Genomic DNA, 21,208 nt, shown 5'->3' on the forward strand with positions numbered 1-21,208 from the left:
GTAAATTTGTTTCTGTATAGTATTTCTCCAGCAATGGTCATGTGGTGACATCAATGATGGTATTTTGAGAGGTAATCATTGAAGTCGAACATCACTGAAGGCCTAGGTGGGAAACGCACGGCACTGGTTCAACTGTACCTGTTCGGAAATTGGCAGCCATTTTGAAGGACAAGAACACATGGAAATTCATCCCAGCATTTCACTGGCATAGTTGTGTTGATGTGGGTTCTATAAGAGAACAATAAACATCAAACTTTTACGATGCATGTTATCAACATACAGCTTGTTCTGTTTATTGCAAGACTTGGGTGCGTATAACTGACACTTACAACATGACATTTTTTTGCTGACAGTGCAGTGGTCCTCTTTATTTGTCAGTGGAAAGACAAAAACCAGCAATGTGAGCAACGTTTTATGACTTTTTAGGAAGGTTATTGTTTTTTGCAAACCTTAGAAAACAGCTGACTCAATATGTTTCACTTGGAAAAGTGATCTATCCTAAACCAGGTTATTTACTTTTGGGCAACAAAACCAACACAAACAGCGTCAATAATCTGAGGTAATTAACTTTTCACTGAGGTTACTTGGCAACAAGATATTTGGTACTGAGTGAGCAGAAACAAAGTAGGGACATTCAATTGGTTTTGGTATTGGACATTGCAGCGTTAATGTAATTTCAACACAAGTGAGCTAAATGGCGTGTTGAGAACACCATACCTGAGACATCAAGAACATATAGTACAGTTAAAGACCAATGTAAAACCCAACAATTTTTACTATGACAAAAGAGCACCAAGTATTCCTGAAACAAAAAAAATGTTCCCCGCAACGTTTTAGATTAACTTAAAACATGTGGACATTCGAAATAAAATGTGGTTAGCACCTTAAAATGAAACTGGCCTTGTGTCACATGCCAAATGAAGAGTGTACTATGCGCAGCAATGGGTTTCTTATATCTATACATTACCAACAAAACATTGAAATATTCTGCTTTCAGGTGAAATCTCAGGATGAGGCTAAAATGCACTTTTAAACCTTGTTAGAGAACAGCAAGTTGTGCAATACATATTGAAACATTTGGACACAAGTTAGACGTGTGTATTGGATCATAAACAAGCTAACAAATCCTTCTCTGAAGGCCTAAACGTGATCAGAAGGCCATCAACAACTTAAATTCTAGTACATTACTACCTCAACTTACGAGTTTAATTAGTTTTGTGACGCAGCTTGATCGCAACTCGTATCTTATATCAACGTCGCCTGTGGAATGAATTAAAATCAATTAAATCGGATCTTGGCCACCCCAAAACAACACAATTTTAACACAAGACATGCTTTTAAAAAATAACAAGCTTTTGGATTCAATGACTATCCTCCTCTTCTTCTCAGCAATGACCTACACACTCTCTGTCTTCCATCCAATGTTTGGAAAACAAAGTTCTGTCTTACAGGGTTCACTCTTAAAATTGCTACAGCAACTAGTGGTGGGGAGGCTCGTAACTCAAATGTATGCTCGCAACTTTATTGTAGAGATGTGTAACATTTATTTGCCTCTTCTTTTGGCCAGTTCACGCATAAAAGAGGTTTTTGAATGGCCTTCCCAAAGTCCTGACTTAAACGTGTGGACAATGCTGAAGAAACAAGTCCATGTCAGAAAACCAACACATTTACCTGAACTTCACCAATTTTGTCAAGAGGAGTGGTAAAAAATTCAACCAGAAACTTGCCAGAAGCTTGTGGATGGCTACCAAAAGCGCCTTATTGCAGTGAAACTTGCCAAGGGACATGTAACCAAATATTAACATTGCTGTATGTATACTTTTGACCCAGCAGATTTGGTCACATTTTCAGTAGACCCATAATAAATTCATAAAAGAACCAAACTTCATGAATGTTTTTTGTGACCAACAAGTATGTGTTCCAATCACTCTATCACAAAAAAAACAAGAGTTGTAGAAAATATTGGAAACTCAAGACAGCCATGACATTATGTTCTTTACAAGTGTATGTCAACTTTTGACCACGACTGTAAGTGTTATGCAATCAGATGTCACCTAAACAATATTTACAATCTGCCTCTCAGGGCCTGCATGCAGGCATAGAACTTGACTTGGTGTTAGACGTTCTTAAGAATCTGTTTTTAGGTTTAACTTTTTAGGTTCATCCTGAACTTTCAACCCGACAGCCGAATGAATACCCCAAACGTTTTGTAAGTAGCATATACAAAATAGGCTAACTGTGATACACACCTTTTATACATTATGTCAAACAATGCACTGGAAACTTAAAAACAAGACATTTTAAATTATTCCGTACAGTTTTAGAGTGTCTGTAAACAACACAGTTCTCTATGAGAAAAGGAGAGATGATGTTCCCGAGTACAAAAAAAAAAGTGTCATTCTCAGAAGCCAGATGAGACGTTTGTCTTCTGGGATGGCCCCATGTGTCAAACTATCCTAACTAAAACAAACCGGTCCGACATTGAAGCCGAATTGATGTGAAAAGTTTCCACCTCCCATCGGTGCCACGTCTCTCAGGGGAAGCAGGCTGAGGTCCTCAAACTCAAACACTGATTCTCGGACTCCAGAAACCATATTTTCAGCAGCCTGGCAACACAGGAAGCAAACCATAAAATATTAAACCATAAAATATTAAACCATAACCGGTAGTATATAAGATGAGTGTTTAGTTCAGTTTTGCTATGGTCACTTGTCCTATATAACATACCCATTATATTATTGCGGTACATAAGTGCTCCAACATCATTTATTTAATATCACACTTATTTTTTGATCATCTCATATATAAAATAAACACTGTTGGTCCAAGTATTGACCCTTGTGGTGCGCCACAAACGATTTTCAAGCGACGTGTTTTATCGTGACAAATTATTTCCTCTTCATTACGCAGCTTTTCATCCAATTCAAAGCCACCCCCATGATGTCATATATATTGTAATTTTTTTAAATGGTAGATATTTAAAGGCCTACTGAAACCCACAACTACCGACCACGCAGTCTGATAGTTTATATATCAATGATGAAATCTTAACATTGCAACACATGCCAATACGGCCGGGTTAACTTATAAAGTGCAATTTTAAATTTCCCGCTAAACTTCCAGTTGAAAACATCTATGTATGATGACGTATGCGCGTGACGTCAATGGTTGAAACGGAAGTATTCGGACACATTGTATCCAATACAAAAAAGCTCTGTTTTCATCTCAAAATTCCACAGTATTCTGGACATCTGTGATGGTGAATATTTTGCAATTTGTTTAATGAACAATGAAGACTGCAAAGAAGAAAGCCGTAGGTGGGATCGGTGTATTAGCGGATGGCTGCAGCAACACAACCAGGAGGACTTTGAGGATAGCAGACGCGCTATCCGACGCTAGCCGCCGACCGCATCGATGATCGGGTGAAGTCCTTCGTCGCTCCGTCGATTGCTGGAACGCAGGTGAGCACGGGTGTTGATGAGCAGATGAGGGCTGGCTGGCGTAGGTGGATAGCTAATGTTTTTAGCATAGCTCTGTGAGGTCCCGCAGCTAAGTTAGCTTCAATGGCGTCATTAGCAACAGCATTGTTAAGCTTCGCCAGGCTGGAAAGCATTAACCGTGTAGTTACAGGTCCATGGTTTAATAGTATTGTTGATCTTCTGTCTATCCTTCCAGTCAGGGGTTTATTTCTTTTGTTTCTATCTGCAGTTAAGCCCGATGCTATCACGTTAGCGCCGTAGCTAAAGTGCTTCGCCGATGTATTGTCGTGGAGATAAAAGTCACTGTGAATGTCCATTCCGCGTTCTCGACTCTCATTTTCAAGAGGATATAGTATCCGAGGTGGTTTAAAATACAAATCCGTGATCCACAATAGAAAAAGGAGAAAGTGTGGAATCCAATGAACCCTTGAACCTAAGTTACGGTCAGAGCGAAAAAAGATATGTCCTGCACTGCATTCTAGTCCTTCACTCTTACGTTCCTCATCCACAAATCTTTCATCCTGGCTCAAATTAATGGGGTAATCGTCGCTTTCTCGGTCCGAATCGTTCTCGCTGCTGGTGTAAACAATGGGGAAATGTGAGGAGCCCTTCAACCTCTGACGTCACGCTACTTCTGGTACAGGCAAGGCTTTTTTATCAGCGACCAAAACTTTATCGTCGATGTTCTCTACTAAATCCTTTCAGCAAAAATATGGCAATATCGCAAAATGATCAAGTATGACACATAGAATGGATCTGCTATCCCCGTTTAAATAAAACAATGTCATTTCAGTAGGCCTTTAAGTGTGTCAAGGTAAATAATCATGAGTAAGTTAGTTGCCAGTTGTTTAAACTACTGACCTTGAACAGTTCTAGCAGTTATTTAAAAATGTCTCAATTGTTTTATCAGTTTGTGTCAATTGTCAACTTGAACTTTCACAGTGTTGATTAAATTTGACGAGTGTTGTCAAACAAATGTTTTTGTCATGACAAAGACAAACTACCAGATTCAATTGTATCATGATAATATATCAAACTAAGACTATGGCTGTGTATAATCAGATTAATCACAATTTGGAATTTGGATTAATTATGATTAATCACAGGTGATTACTTGCAAGTATAATTAAAATTTTCTTAAGAAAAGACTCCAATATGTGTAGACATGCAATTTTACTGTTAGAATGTCATCCAGAAATGTTTTTAAGCATTTTACTTGAATGCATGTCAAACAGAGAGAAAGTCAAACACAAATACAAATAGACATAGTAGAATCATATTTATTTTTTATATTGTCTCTGTATTGGTTTTCTATTCATTTATTCTTTGTTTTTATTCAGTCATTGGTGTAGCATAATATTGTTTTTAATATTGTTTTTAATATTGTTTTTAACATGGCTGTGCAGCACTTTGGAAACATTCTTGTTGTGTAAATGTGCTATATAAATAAAGTGGATTGGATTGGATTGATATTGACAGGGGGAAAATAAATACAATTTCTAGTTGTAATAAGAGATAAAAAAAACTGGAAATCTTATGTAAAAAATATACAACATAAGATGGCAAGAAATATTTCAATAATGAACAGAGCTAAATATGCTCTGGACCCAAAAATTACTCCATATTCTCTACTGCTCGCTAGTGTTACCATATCTAAGTTATTGTGTAACATATGGGGAAATAACTACAAAGGCACGCTTCATTTATTATCTGTGTTATAAAATAAATCAGAAAAATACATAATGTTGCATATAGAGAACACTTAAACCCTTTATTTATTGAATCAAAAATACTAAAATTCAATGATTTGGTGCATTTGCAAACAGCTAAAATGATGTACAAAGCAAACTATAACCTGCTACCCAAGAATGTACAACCATGCTCAACAAAAGAGGAGAAATAGAACCAAGGGAAACATGTAACTTAACATTTGTATGTCTGTACAACATTTACAACCTTTAGTATATCAGCATGTGGAATTAAATTATGGAATGGATTATGCAAAGAAGTCAAACTAATCCAGTTTTTAAAAAAATACGGTTTTAATACAAAAAGTTTTTACAAAGTACAAAAAAGAAGAATCCTGATAAACATATTGAACCTTATTGAAGATGACAATATGAATGACACATAATCCATCACATATGTTGAAGAGGTTCATTTAGCCTACTAATGTGTATTTATAAATGGTTGATTTATATAGGCTAGTAAGGTAAAGTTTTGTACCTGACAAGTTTCGGCTATCTTGCTTCTGCACACTAACATCACGTGACACCTCTGAGGAAGGCTGCAGAAGCAAGATAGCCGAAACTTGTCAGGTACAAAACTTTACCTTACTAGCCTATATAAATCAACCATTTATAAATAATCCATCACATATTATGTAAATTATGCGAACCATACAGTAAAACTATCTATTAAAGTGAACTCTTCTGATATTTATGTGTTTATTCAATTTTTTTGTTGTGTTAAAGACTGAAAAAAAGGAAGTGAACAATTGTATTAGAAAGTATTTCTTGACGGAAAAGGGGTTGGATTCAATAAACTCTAGTTCTCTACTCATTTTCGAACATGTTAGAATGTGAAACTCCAAACATGTTATGTAAACATTGTTACTGTATTAATGTTATTATTTCTATTGTCATTACTCGTTTTGTTGTTGCTGTAGTTTTTTTCTTTTTGTTTTGGTTTTTAAACATCCATACATCCATTTTCTACCGCTTGTCCCTCTTGGGGTCCAAAATAAATACTAATACCCTGCCTTCCGCCCGAGTGCAGCTGGGATTAGCTCCAGGCCCGCCCGGTATTCCGAAAGGGACAAGCGGTAGAAAATGGATGTATGGATGCATTGGACAATACAATACAACAACAACAACATTAATCTTTACTTCTGCTCCATCCCACAGCCTAATGTGTAAATCCATCTGTTGTCAAACACTACTTATGTTGTTTGTTGGAACACTGATGACAGTAGGAGTCTTTTAAACTGTGGAGCAAGCCCAAAGGCATTTTTCATAGAATCATTTTGCACATACCACACAGTCTTGAACCGCTCCCACGAAACTTTGCTGTCTTGTATCAGTGAGGAATTTGATGTCCCTTTCCGACTGACCCAATATGTGTCCCGGGTGGCAGGAGTAGGTCATCTTCTGCGTGGCCGTGCTACTTTGCAACCTGAGAAAACGCATCTGGACCACGCTGGCACCTGGATAGACGAACTGAACAGCAGAAACGTAACATGTAAACTTCTGGAATTCCAGTTTGTTGTGATTTATACATTAATTCAGTATATTTGAACTGAGTAAATGACTTCTTACTTTGTAAAGATGTATTTATCAAACACAGTGTTACTGTGCAAACTGTGTGTATTCTTACAGTGGCCAAAAATATGAAATATACTTGTTAAATAAAACCTCTGCCTTGTTTTTGATGAATACTTGGGCCTACTACGCTGCTGTAATTTAACGTTGGTTATTATGGTGGTACTTGGAGAGCCAAGTTTTTCTGAGACGGTACTTGATAAAAAGTTTGAGAACCACTGTAACAAGCATTATATACTGTTTTTTTTTAAATTTCAGTGCTCTAAATTTATTAATAGGATGTTTTACATCTAAAATAATATAACCTGAGGTGCTGTAGAGGGGACATCCTGGCTTTTGCTGAGTTTCGTCCAACCACACAGAAAATCTGTCTGCCCAACACGGCTGCATGCGACCAGCTTTGTTTCTTGGGCCCAAGAAGTATTAAATGTATGTACAGTATGTAATATAATGTAATAATTTGTGATAAGGTTCTCAGAAAACCATCAATCAATCAATCAATCAAAGTTTACTTATATAGACCTAAATCACGAGTGTCTCAAAGGGCTGCACAAGCCACAACGACATCCTCGGCTCAGATCCCACATCAGGGCAAGAAAAAACTCAACCCAATGGGCTAACAATGAGAAACCTTGGAGGGGACCGCAGATGTGGGGACCCCTCCACCTCTGGGTGACCGGTGCAATGGATAAACCATAAATGCTGCAGTCTATACGATACCTATGAATTTCCACAATAATTGATACTTATTTGATACCACAACAAAAGTTTTAAAACTGAATCATCAGAATCATGTACTTTTAAATTCACTGTTTGAATGTGTCAATTATTTAAGATCACTGTGCTTCAACATCTTTTTGCACATCATTGAAATTAGAGATGTCCGATAATGGCTTTTTTGCCGATATCCGATATTCCGATATTGTCCAACTCTTAATTACCCATACCGATATCAACCGATACCGATATATACAGTCGTGGAATTAACACATGATGCCTAATTTTGTTGTGATGCCCCGCTGGAAGCATTAAACAATGTAACAAGGTTTTCCGAATTAAATCAACTCAAGTTATGGAAAAAAATGCCAACATGGCACTGCCATATTTATTATTGAAGTCACAAAGTGAATATTTTTTTTCAACATGCCTCAAAACAGCAGCTTGGAATTTGGGACATGCTCTCCCTGAGAGAGCATGAGGAGGTTGAGGTGGGCGGGGTTGAGGTGGGGGGGAGAGGGGTTAGGGGATAGCGGGGAGTGTATATTGTAGCGTCCCGGAAGAGTTAGTGCTGCAAGGGGTTCTGGGTATTTGTTCTGTTGTGTTTATGTTGTGTTACGGTGCGGATGTTCTCTCGAAATGTGTTTGTCATTCTTGTTTGGTGTGGGTTCACAGTGTGGCGCATATTTGTAACAGTGTTAAAGTTGTTTATACGGCCACCCTCAGTGTGACCTGTATGTCTGTTGATCAAGTATGCGTTGCATTCACTTGTGTGTGTGAAAAGCCGTAGATATTATGTGATTGGGCCGGCATGCAAAGGCAGTGCCTTTAAGGTTTATTGGCGCTCTGTACTTCTCCCTACGTCCGTGTACACAGCGGCGTTTTAAAAAGTCATACATTTCACTTTTTGAAACCGATACCAATAATTTTGAAACCGATACCGATAATTTCCGATATTACATTTTAAAGCATTTATCGGCCGATAATATCGGGAGTCTGATTTTATCGGATATCTCTAATTGAAATTGCATTATCGGCTACCAAAAGAACAGTAGTGTTCTATAATCTCCATGTATTTCAAAACAAACACTTCCATGCTTATAAATATGCTCATAAATAATAGCAATAGTCAACTATTTTACATTCTAAAAAGAACAGCAGTGGCATCGAGCCTTCAAGTATATAAAACAAACACTGTTGCTCTTAATATTCTTTCAATAAGGTTTTGGTGTGATGTCATCATCCATCCATCCATCCATCTTCTTCCGCTTCATGATGTCATCATGTCATTTGTAATTAAATACGATTTTAAAAAAGCTAAAACATACATTTAAAGACAAATCTATGTTTATTCTTTTTTAGTAATAACATTTCATACATGCAGTGCATTATGTATGCCTTTTTGCGCTATTTTTAAATTTTTGCAGTTTTTTTTTGTTTATTTTAGATTTGCGTTCAGCAAATGACCCCCAGGCCACACCTGGCATTCATGGGGAAATAAGTACAGCGGTGGTGTTTAAAGTGTTGTCAAATGACATAAGAGTTCAAGTTAAAGTACCACTAACAGTCACACACACACTAGGTGTGATGAAATTACCCTCTGAATTTGACCCATCCCCTTGTTCTATCCCCTGGGAGGTGAGGGGAGCAGTGAGCAGCAGCGGTGGCCACGCTCGGGAATCATTTTGGTGATTTAACCCCCAATCCCAACCCTTGATGCTGAGTGCCAAGCAGGGAGGTAATGGGTCCCATTTTTATAGTCTTTGGTATGACACGGCCGGGGTTTGAACTCACGGTCTACCGATCTCAGGTGTCTCTAAGCTTGGTTTTCTTAGCACTTATAGAAGTGATAAAGGTTGGGTTGCACGCTTCTGGAGGTTTTTCTGCATGCCAGGCTAGTGGTGACGGATCTCCGCTTTCACTTGTGCGGTGAATACTGTTGTGGCAGCTTGTATTTGATAATTGAATAAATGCATGACGCAAGACACACCTCTCTTTCACTTTTTATACTCTACCGTTCAAAAGTTTGGGGTCACATTGAAATGTCCTTATTTTTGAAGGAAAAGCACCGTACTTTTCAATGAAGATAACTTTAAACTAGTCTTAACTTTAAAGAAATACACTCTATACATTGCTAATGTGGTAAATGACTATTCTTGCTGCAAATGTCTGGTTTTTGGTGCAATATCTACATAGGTGTATAGATGCCCATTTCCAGCAACTATCACTCCAGTGTTCTAATGGTACAATGTGTTTGCTCATTGGCTCAGAAGGCTAATTGATGATTACAAAAGCCTTGTGCAATCATGTTCACACATCTGAAAACAGTTTAGCTTGTTACAGAAGCTACAAAACTGACCTTCCTTTGAGCAGATTGAGTTTCTGGAGCATCACATTTGTGGGGTCAATTAAACGCTCAAAACGGCCAGAAAAAGAGAACTTTCATCTGAAACTCGACAGTCTATTCTTGTTCTTAGACATGAAGGCTATTTCACAAAATTGTTTGGGTGACCCCAAACTTTTGAACGGTAGTGTATGTACCTTTACTTGTAGTGACAAAGAGGCTGAAGCTCATCACAGATAATTTGTGCTACCTCTTATTCTCTGGCAAACCAGGCCCGTATGGGGTGTGTTGGGAAGCGGAGTTACACTACACGACAGTTATGCTACACTGCCACACTTATATTCTAATTTGTGTATGTGCCAGGGCGAACTGGAGGCACCAAATCTGCATTTGTGACAGGCAACCATTAAAAAGTAAATATATGGACGCTGACTGAGTGCTCACGCTCCGAAATTTGGCTCGCAGAGGAAAAAGTGATGTACTGTCTTCAGTGCTGAAAGTATTATTATTTTTTTTGTGTGTGTGTGAAGGGAGATGTGGCCAGCACGCTTGCAGGAGCAAAGGTCACTGCCGCTGTCTATGGTGCTGAGGACGAGCACCATCGGATAGGGGCGAGGCATGTGCTGACGGCGAGACACAGCTGGCAGGTGATTAGATTTCACAGGTGGTACGTGTTAATCTAATCATCTGGTGTCTTTAACAGTGAGCGGCCGGGTGCAGGAGGAAGAGGAGTATGGGAGAGACTGAAAAGTCGAGCATGGACGTTTGTCTGATGAGCTGTGGAGAAAAAACTATTAAACCTTTGTCAACTCTGCACACCTGGCGTATGTATCAGTGGGACCGCGAGCATGTGACTTGTACAGTGTGTTAATATCCACTTGGTATCAAAGTATCAACACTTTTGACAACCTTAGTTTTAGTTTGTTTTGGTAACATAAATATATTTTTAGGATACTGAAAACAACACATTTTCCTATTGTCCTCTGTGGTGGACATGATGACTTACTGTACTACAACTAAATGTTTTCAATTAAAATGATGAAGATGGTTAATGCAACAAATGCATGATGCAGAAGTGTAACCTAGAGGAAGAATTTTCAATATTGTTTCATTTTCAATCTTGATATAACTGTAAATAATCTATAAAGTGTTTTACATTGCAAATACTTACATGTATAACACATGTTTTGTTCCTTTCTTGGAAGCAGTAGAAAAGATAACGAATGAAAGAGTTGTTCAGTTGGCTCTGGTATTGTTGCCAAGGATATTTGGTGTATGTACAAATATTAGGGATGTACTAATTTATTTTAACAACAATTTGAATCTTTCTTTTTAAGTTCACTAAAAGGAACAAAAGTGATGGAAATACGTGTTCTCCTACTCTACGCATATAACTACCAGGCAGTTCTCTTTTTATTCTTCTTTACGGGAGTGTGTCACAACCACCATACATCTTAAAACCAGAACCGCCAGTAGTTTGTTCCTGAGGTGTTACTCACGTGAAAGCCTTGGTCCAACCGGCTGAGCCACTGAAAAGCGCCGTCAGCAGAAGAATCCTCCATCCAGGCTTTCATGGGCAGCTGCAGGCAGAGACAAAGAAAAAAATAGTACAAAACCCAAAACCAGTGAAGTTGGCATGCACGTTGTGTAATTCGTAAATAAAAACAGAATACAATGACTTGCAAATCCTTTTCAACTTACTGTATATTCAATTGAATAGACTGCAAATAATCATTAACTTGGAATTTAAGTTGGCACAGGGGCATTTTTACCACTGTGTTACATGGCCTTTCCTTTTAACAACACTCAGTAAACGTGGGAACTGAGGAGAACAATTTTTTAAGCTTTTCATGTGGAATTCTTTCCCATTCTTGCTTGATGTACAGCTTAAGTTGTTCAACAGTACAGGTTCTCCGTTGTCGTATTTTAGGCTTCATATTGCGCCACACCTTTTCAATTTCAGCATTAATGGTGCTTTCACATATGTGTATGTTACCCATGCCTTGGGCACTAATACACCCCAATACCATCACAGATGCTGGCTTTTGAACTGTCCGCCTAGAACAATCCGGATGTTTTTTTTCCGACGACGTCCACAGTTTCCAAAAACAATTTGAAATGTGGACTTGTCAGACCACAGAAAACTTTTACACTTAGCATCAGTCCATCTTAGATGAGCTCGGGGCCCAGTGAAGCCAGCGGCGTTTCTGGGTGTTGTTGATAAATGGCTTTCGCTTTGCATAGTAGAGTTTTAACATGCACTAACAGATGTAGCGACGAACTGTAGTTACTGACAGTGGTTTTCTGAAGTGTTCCTGGGCCCATGTGGTGATATCCTTTACACACTGATGTCGCTTTTTGATGCAGTACCGCCTAAATTCGTTGCAATAGCTTGTTGAGAAATCGTGTTCTTAAACTGTTCGACAACGTGCTCGGGCATTTGTTCACAAAGTGCTGTCCCTCGCCCCATCCTTGTTTGTGAATGACTGAGCATTTCATGGAAGCTGCTTTTATACCCAATCATGGCACCCACCTGTTCCCAATTAGCCTGTTCACCTGTGGGATGTTCTAAATAAGTGTTTGATGAGCATTGCTCAACTTTCTCAGTCTTTTTTGCCACTTGTGGCAGCTTTTTTGAAACATGTTGCAGGCATCAAATTCCAAATGAGCTAAAAAAAATAACGTTTTCCAGTTCGAACGTTAAGTATCTTGTCTTTGCAGTCTATTCAATTGAATATAGATTGAAAAGGATTTGCAAATCATTATATTCTGTTTCTATTTACGATTTACACAACGTGCCAACTTCACTGGTTTTGGGTTTTGTATTTGCAGCATAGAGAGGAGAGCGATGCAAATGTGTTTATTTTAGATAACATGTTGCATGTTGAAATCACAGTTCAAGAGATCATTAACTATGAAATGTCCAAAGAACAACGATGAGTAATTCTTCTACCAAAATGGAGTAGTGTGCTGTGAAGGCATACATGTATGTGTTCCTAGTCAGTATTTTTCATACATTCATTTATTTGTGGCAGCCCTCCACAAACACATTTTGGGCCACCACAAATAACAATTCTGAAAAAAACAAAACAAAAAAACCAAAAAACATATATCTTTACTTTTCATGGGATCACAGAAAGGTAACACTTCACCTTCAAAGTGATTTGTGTATATTGCTACAGAGTACCATCAAAGTTCAGCTGTATAAAAAGCTTCCGGAAAGAAGCTGTTCCTCAGTCTGCTAATGCAGCCCTACTCCAGATGCCTGAGGGCAGGGGTCAAAGACAGTGTGCAGAGTGGGTGGCATCCTTGGTGATGCATAGTGCTCTCTGCTAATGAAGATGTCATGGTGGTGGGGAAGCTGCTCCCCACCAGCTTTGAAGCAGCTTTCAGCATCCTCTGCAGTGCTTTCCTCTCTTCAGCCGCTGTGTCACACAGTTATGCTGGTGTGAAGCGTGCTCTTCACCACATATCTGTAGAAGCTCCTAAAAATGGAGTTCCCTAGTTCAGCATACTGCATCGTCCTTAAGAATGTAGAGACACTGGTGTGCCTTATTGGTGAGGTCCCTTGATATGAACCCCAAGATACTTGAAACTGGAGACCATTTCCACACCTTCTGCTCTGATGCGCAGAAGGTAAGCCTGACCTTGCTGAAGACCATCTCCTTAGTCTTTTTTACATTAATGCAAAGGTTGGGGCTTCTGCAACATTTCACCAGAAGTTCTACCTCCTCTCTATATACGAACTAATCTTGGTCTGTGATGTATCACTCTACTGTTGTGTCATCCGCAAACTTCACAATATGACAGCTGGGGTATTTAGCAGTGCAGTCATAAGTCAGTAGTGAGAAGAAGACGGAGCTCAGCACACATCCCTGGGATGAAAGACGATGAAAGAGGAGACAGTGTTTTGGATCCTGACAGCCTGCAGTCTATGGGTCAGGAAGTCCAGGACCCAGTTCCCCAACAAGAGACTCGGACTTAGCGTGTCCAGCTATTTCATCAGGGTCTGAGGGATGATGGCGAAATTGAAGTCCAGTAAGAGTAGAAGGACGTAAGAGTTCCTGTTCTCCAGGTTAGTGAAAGCTGTATGGACCACTGATGAAATGGTGTCATCGGTGGAGCGGTTCTTCCTGTAGGTATACTGGTGAGGGTCCACAGTAATACAGATGGAGGTCTTAATCTGGCCCATGACCAGCTCTTCGAAGCATGACATTTCATGACTATTGGAGTGAGGGCTACTGGGCGATTGTCATTCAGACCTGTCACTTTAGGGCAGTGTTTTTCAACCTTTTTAGAGCCAAGGCACATTTTTTGCGTTGAAAAAATCCGGAGGCACACCACCAGCAGAAATCATTAAAAAACTAAACTCAGTTGACAGTAAAAAGTCGTTGTCGCAATTGTTGGATATGACTTTAAAGCATAACCAAGCATGCATCAATATAGTTCTTGTCTCAAAGTAGGTGTACTGTCATGACCTGTCACATCACGCCCTGACTTATTTTGAGGTTTTTGCTGTTTTCCTGTGTGTAGTGTTTTAGTTCTTGTCTTGCGCTCCTATTTTGGTGTCTTTTTCTCTTTTTTTGGTATTTTCCTGTAGAAGTTTGATGTCTCCCTTTGAGCAATATTTTCCCGCATCTACTTTGTTTTAGCAATCAAGACTATTTCAGTTGTTGTGGGGACATTGTTGATTGTCATGTCATGTTCGGATGTACATTGTGGACGCCGTCTTTGCTCCACGGTAAGTCTTTGCTGTCGTCCAGCATTCTGTTTTTGTTTACTTTGTAGCCAGTTCAATTTTAGTTTTGTTCTGCATGGTCTTCCCTAACTTTCAGTGCCTTTTCTTAAGGGAAGTCCATCCATCCATCCATTTTCTACCGCTTATTCCCTTCGGGGTCGCGGGGGGCGCTGGAGCCTATCTCAGCTACAATCAGTCACCTTTTGTTTATTTTTGGTTTAAGCATTAGACACCTTTTTACCTGCACACTGCCTCCCGCTGTTTCCGACATCTACAAAGCAATTAGCTACCGGCTGCCACTTACTGATACGGAAGAGTATAACACGGTTACTCTGCCGAGCTCTAGACAGCACCAACACTCAACAACAACACATCATTTGCAGACTATAATTACTGGTTTGCAAAAAATATTTTTAACCCAAATAGGTGAAATTAGATCATCTCCCACGGCACACCAGACTGTATCTCACGGCACACTAAGGGATAGTTGGAGACAGGTGTTAAAAATGTTCATCAGCACCTCAGTCAAAACAGGCTTCCGTAGTTATGGTGCGTTCCATTTACCTCGGAAGTTGAAAGTCAAACTTGGAATGACGTCACGGCCGAGTTGTGAGCGTTTCAGTTACGAGGTCGGAAATCAAGTTGCCCAAGTCCACGAAAGCTATTCTTGCGCTCGCTTTATCTAAATATAAAGAACTTATGGAAAAAAATATGCACTCCCTCAACAGCATTAAACACGGTGGATAAAGAGGAAACAAAGACTCTGTTGATAGCAATGTAAAACCTATATACCACATAAAAATTTAGTTTACACTACAGTACTGTTACTATGTACAAAACTCAAAACCAGTGAAGTTGGCACCTTGTGTAAATCGTAAATAAAAACAGATTACAATGATTTGCAAATCCTTTTCAACTGATATTCTATTGAATACACTCCAAAGACAAGATACTTACCATTCGAACTGGTAAACTTTGTTATTTTTTGCAAATATTAGCTCATTTGCAATTTGAAGCCTGCAACATGTTTCCAAAAAGCTGGCACAAGTGTTAAAAAAGCCTGACAAAGTTGAGGAATGCTCATCAAACAATTATTTGGAACATCCCACAGCTGAACAGGCTAATTGGGAACAGGTGGGTGCCATGATTGGGTATAAAAGCAGCGTCCATGAAATGCTTAGTCATTCACAAACAAGGATGGGGCGAGGGTCACCACTTTGTGAACAAATGCGTGAGCAAATTGTCAGTTTAAGAACAACATTTCTCAACGAGCTATTGCAAGGAATTTAAGGATTTCACAATCTACAGTCCGTAATATCATCAAAAGGTTCAGAGAATCTGGAGAAATCACTGCAATTGAAAAGTACAGAAAAACCATATAATGTATGAATAATAAGATATTTTGATACTAATAACACAAGTTTGTCTTTAAATATTTTTAAAACTCTTTTTAAGCATTTTAAGTACATAGTTATTTGTGCAAGTTGTACGATGATGTACATTTAATACCACCACCGCCACCAATAGATTGCTGTTCTGTGAGAAACACTGCTAGCAATGGAATTAAGAAAAACACAAATTAGCAAGATTAGGTGAAAAGTAATGATCAAGGCATGCAAATTATTTTCAGGTTTTTTGTTCTTCACCTGAGAAAGTTGAGGATGAAGGCAGGTTTGTGTTGGTGTGCTGGAGAAGATGCAATAGGCCAGCAGAGCATCAGCAGGGCTCCCTTGGTTTGGGTCGATGTAATACGTTCCTAAAGACAAACGTGAGGGTGAAAGTCTATCCAAAACTCATAAGCAATTTGTGTAATAATTACAAATTAAATATCACACCCAGCATAAATTAGGAAAAAATAAAACATTTTATATGAAGAATATATTTAGACTTATACTCTGCACGCATTTAATGGTATTCAGTGGTAAAGTAATATCATCTTGCTCTCACTAAAATACATTTCAAAATGTTTGAGTTTCAAAAAATATCCTGAACAACCAAGTGAAACTTGAAAAATCTCTCGCAGTGGTTTGAATTATGTAAATAATTGATTGTAAATAATGTAAATAATTCAATGTGATTATCTTGTGTGATGACTGTATTATGATGATAGTATATATCAGTGGTTCTCAAATGGGGGTACGCGTACCCCTGGGGGTACTTGAAGGTATGCCAAAGGGTACATGAGATCTTTTTTAAATGTCTGTCAAAAAGAACTGTGAAAAGAAATGCAACAATGCAATATTCAGTGTTGACAGCTAGATTTTTTTGTGGACATGTTCCATAAATATTGATGTTAAAGATTTATTTTTTTGTGAAGAAATGTTTAGAATTAAGTTCATGAATCCAGATGGATCTCTATTACAATCCCCAAAGAGTGCACTTTAAGTTGATGATTACTTCTATGTGTAGAAATCTTTATTTATAATTGAATCACTTTTTTATTTTTCAACAAGTTTTTAGTTATTTTTATATCTTTTTTTCCAAATAGTTCAAGAAAGACCACTACAAATGAGCAATATTTTGCACTGTTATACAATTTAATGAATCAGAAACTGATGACATAGTGCTGTATTTTACATCTTTATCTCCTTTTTTCAACCAAAAATGCTTTGCTCTGATTAGGGGGTACTTCAATTAAAAAAATGTTCACAGGGGGTACATCACTGAAAAAAGGTTGAGAACCACTGGTATATATGATAGTATATATCTGTATCATGAATCAATTTAAGTGGACCCCGACTTAAACAAGTTGAAAAACTTTTCCGGGTGTTACCATTTAGTGGTCAATTGTACGGAATATGTACTTCACTGTGCAACCTACTAATAAAAGTCTCAATCAATCAAAAAAATTCTAAAATCACTGATTTGCTCATTTTGCTGTCAATCAAAAAGGGATTCATCCTCAAACAGATCATTCAATTATCATGCAAAAGCCCCAGCGTTCAGGCCAGCTGAAGCCAAGCCCACTCTCCGTACACTTCCAGAGACGCTCGGCGTCCGGTGGGCAGGACAAAGCCGAATGTTTATCCAATGACTGTCTAGTTTGGCTGCAGTAAAACAACCCACTCTATGCTCCCCTAGTGAAATCAATGGACGCTCACCTTAAAGGGAAACTGCACTTTTTTTTGGAATTTTGCCTATCGTCACAAGTATTATGACAACGGATGTATTTAAAAAAAAATAAAAAATCCATTCTAAATAATAAAAGTCAATAAAAGTCTGGTTACAGCCGAGCCAATGGGAGCTCCTCTATTTCCCCCATGAAATCCATTAAATAACCATTCGGAAAGCTGCAACAATACTCCATTCACATTTCGTGATTTGAATCTTGACCAAGTATTAGTGATATTGTTATTATGAGTGCTAACGCAGGCAAACTATTTATAGCAGCCATCATCGAGTGGTCTGCTGTTTTCTCGCTTCCTTTCTCCCTGTAATTTTATTCTAGATCATAAATCATGCATCTCACCTGGACATGAGACATTTGAGTAGGTATTCCGACAACTTTGACAGCCATTTAAAGACCCGAAACTGGTGAGGACAACACGAAAAGACACTTTTCCCTCCCACCCCACCCCCTTTCTTTGCTAGGATTATGAATCATTCTTCACCTAAATGGGAAAATATAAACATCCGAGCAGTCGGCGTCCTAATGACAGCAGATCCTGCACAGTAAGTGATGTTTTAGTGTGTTTGTTGGAACTCATGAAGTCGGCAGTCAGTAATAATCAGTGATTAAGAAAAAATTAAAATTAATATGCCGCTTATGCTTAAAATGATCAAAATACGTAAAGACTAAATGTTATAATAAATGTGCCCGTTACTAGTACATTACTTCTGTACTTACATCATGTATATAAAACCTCGGTAACACTTTAGTATGGGGAACATATTCTAAGGAACAAAGACTTAATTTAGAGTTATTTGGACACTAGGGGATAGTAACAAAGACTTAATTTAGAGTTATTTGTTTAGGGTTAGGGTTAGAATTAGTAATAATAAGGCCATACAGAATAAGGCATTAATAAGTACTTATTAAGAGCCAATATTTTACTAATTTGCATGTTAATAAACAACTAATTAATGGTGAATATGTTCCCCATACTAAAGTGTTACCAAAACCCCAATAACATCCATTGTCATGTCTTTCATAATGATTGTGAACGAAAGCCAACACCCCCCCCCCCCCCCCCCCCAAAAAAAGTGCAGAGACCCTTTAAACCAAGGGTGTCAAAATTGGCCCGCTGTGTAATTTCCCTTGGCCCTTGAGGCGATATCAAATTAACACTAACTAGAGCTGGCCCGCCGATTATATACAGCAGCGGTGCCGCGGTAACACCGCATTCACTGCTAATTCTCATACTTGCCAACCCTCCCGGGAGACTCCCAAATTTCAGTGCCCCTCCCAAAAATCGGGGGGGGTGGGGTTTGGTGGTAGCAGGGGGGTGTATTTTGTAGCGTCCCGGAAGAGTTAGTGCTGCAAAGGGTTCTGGGTATTTGTTCTGTTGTGTTTATGTTGTGTTACGGTGCGGATGTTCTCCCGAAATGTGTTTTGTCATTCTTGTTTGGTGTGGGTTCACAGTGTGGCGTATATTTCTAACAGTGTTAAAGTTGTTTATACGTCCACCCTCAGTGTAACCTGTATCGCTGTTGATCAAGTATACGTTGCATTCACGTGTGTGTGCATACAGAAGCCGAACATATCTTGTGATTGGGCCGGCACGTTGTTAGAATGGATGAAAAGCGGACGTTAAAGGCAGTGCCTTTAAGGCACGCCCCCAAGACTGTGGCCCGGGTGGACTACAAGATATAATGACTGATGAACACCTTCGTTCGATAATGAAGGTTGCCTCAGCTCAAAGCCTGAGCCCCGACGTTAATGAACTAGCATCCAAGAAAAGATGGCAGGTATCCGGCTTAGGCATATCAGATTAGATCAGTGTGTTGCAAACTGAGCAGTTTAAAGTCCTGAATGGTTGGTTTATTCATTATTTTATTTTAAAATGTATTAGCCTGTGGAAAAAGTTAATGTTGATATTTACCTCAGAAGGCTGCAAATAGAAAAGAGGCATTCAATTTTTATTTAAATTGTATTTGATATGCCATTGATATTTTTTAATTATTAGTCTTACTATTTGGAAACTCAATTTTGCATGTCACTATAAAGTTATATAAGCCTTGCTTGTTCAATATTCAATGCAAAACTTGTTTGGGTCCCTATTAAAAGGTTAATTTGTTCAACCTTGGCCCGCGGCTTTGTTCACTTTTAAATTTTGGCCCACTCTGTATTTGAGTTTGGCACCCCTGGTTTAGCCTTTGCAGAGTATGTGGCAGCAAGACCTGCTGACCCAGAGCATGTAGCAGTTAAAGTAGAGGAATTTATTGTAGTTGTCGGAGGTACTTCTGCACTTTCAGAAAATAATAAATAAATACAATTAAACTATTTAATCGTGAAATAAATATTAAATTGTGAAATCATTAAAACAAATAATTAAATAGAAAGTTGGGACCGGGGGGTGGACCACTCCTCTGTGCATCAGTTGGTGACATCTCTGCGCTGCTGACTTATCTGCATACAAAAGGATGCCCTGCCGGCCCCACTATGGAATGGACTCTCACATTATAAAGTCGGGACCCAGTGTGGACAACTCCTTCAGCATCAGTCGGTGACATCTCGGCATTCTGACTTGTCTACATGCAAGAGGATCCCTTGACTAGACTCTTAGGTATTAACCATATCCACTCGGCTTCCATTGCACCGGTCACCCAAGGGGGCGGATTCTTTGTTTGGGTACTCAATTATGCGGAAAAAAACGCTTTTTTCTGTTGAGTTGAAGGGTGAAATGGTAAACGTAAACCAAAGTAATAAACATTTGGCAAAAGTTGATCAAAAACCAAATCTTAAAAAAAATGGGGCGTACAAAAACCGGGCTTCTGTTTTACGGTGTCCTATTTGCAGTTGATGAATAATTATTTTCAGACCAAAAATGGAATTACTTGATGTCTCTCAGAACACTTCAGTGTTGCAGCAGAGTGGTTGTTATCAGCGTACTTACATAGGTCTATTTGTGATTGTTTTGCTTGATGCATCAAATGGATTGTGATACGACGGTACGCCCGCCCGCGTCTTGCGTTTGACATTCAGGTCTGACTTGATTGAAACCTGTTCAAGTTTGCTAACTGCAGTGTTTGCTTACTGACCACTGGTGTATTCCGGGTGGCAGAGCAAAAGTTCTTGGCATGTAGTGGCAGGGTGGTCTTTGGTGCCATCAGGAGGATCCACCAGCCGTCGAAGCTCCTGCTCGAGAGAATCCAGAAGAGTCTGGATCAAATGGTAGTTGGGCTTATCGGAGACATACATTAGTTCCTGGGGAGAAAAGAACATACGCATCCATTAGCACATTCAAACGGCAGTCAAACGAACATAAAGTCCATACGCTTTTGTACTTTTAATCTGACATTATTAGTTTATCTTGTTTTTGAGTGGATTCCTGAAAGCTGAACATATAATAATAATAATAATAATACATTTTACTTATAAGGCGCCTTTCTGGGCACTCAAGGACACCGTACAAAATCAAATTGGATAAAAACAACAACAACAAAGATA

The 21,208-nt window shown here is 38.8% G+C and overlaps 1 protein-coding gene across 1 annotated transcript in view; it reads right to left on the reverse strand.

Moving 5' to 3' along the window:
• Nucleotides 1-316: 316 nt before the first annotated feature.
• The window catches only part of si:ch211-196i2.1 (collagen alpha-1(III) chain), a 65,577-nt gene continuing 44,685 nt past the window's right edge, over nt 317-21,208 (reverse strand). The window contains exons 27-31 of the mRNA XM_062032061.1: nt 20,800-20,965; nt 16,245-16,354; nt 11,360-11,440; nt 6,515-6,697; nt 317-2,606 (exon numbers count right to left, since the gene is read on the reverse strand). Coding sequence (XP_061888045.1) covers nt 2,457-2,606; nt 6,515-6,697; nt 11,360-11,440; nt 16,245-16,354; nt 20,800-20,965 — 690 coding nt within the window. The 3' untranslated portion in view covers nt 317-2,456. The remainder of the gene's footprint in view (nt 2,607-6,514; nt 6,698-11,359; nt 11,441-16,244; nt 16,355-20,799; nt 20,966-21,208) is intronic.

Source organism: Entelurus aequoreus, linkage group LG21 (genome assembly GCF_033978785.1).
Source record: "Entelurus aequoreus isolate RoL-2023_Sb linkage group LG21, RoL_Eaeq_v1.1, whole genome shotgun sequence".
Lineage (NCBI taxonomy): Eukaryota > Metazoa > Chordata > Actinopteri > Syngnathiformes > Syngnathidae > Entelurus > Entelurus aequoreus.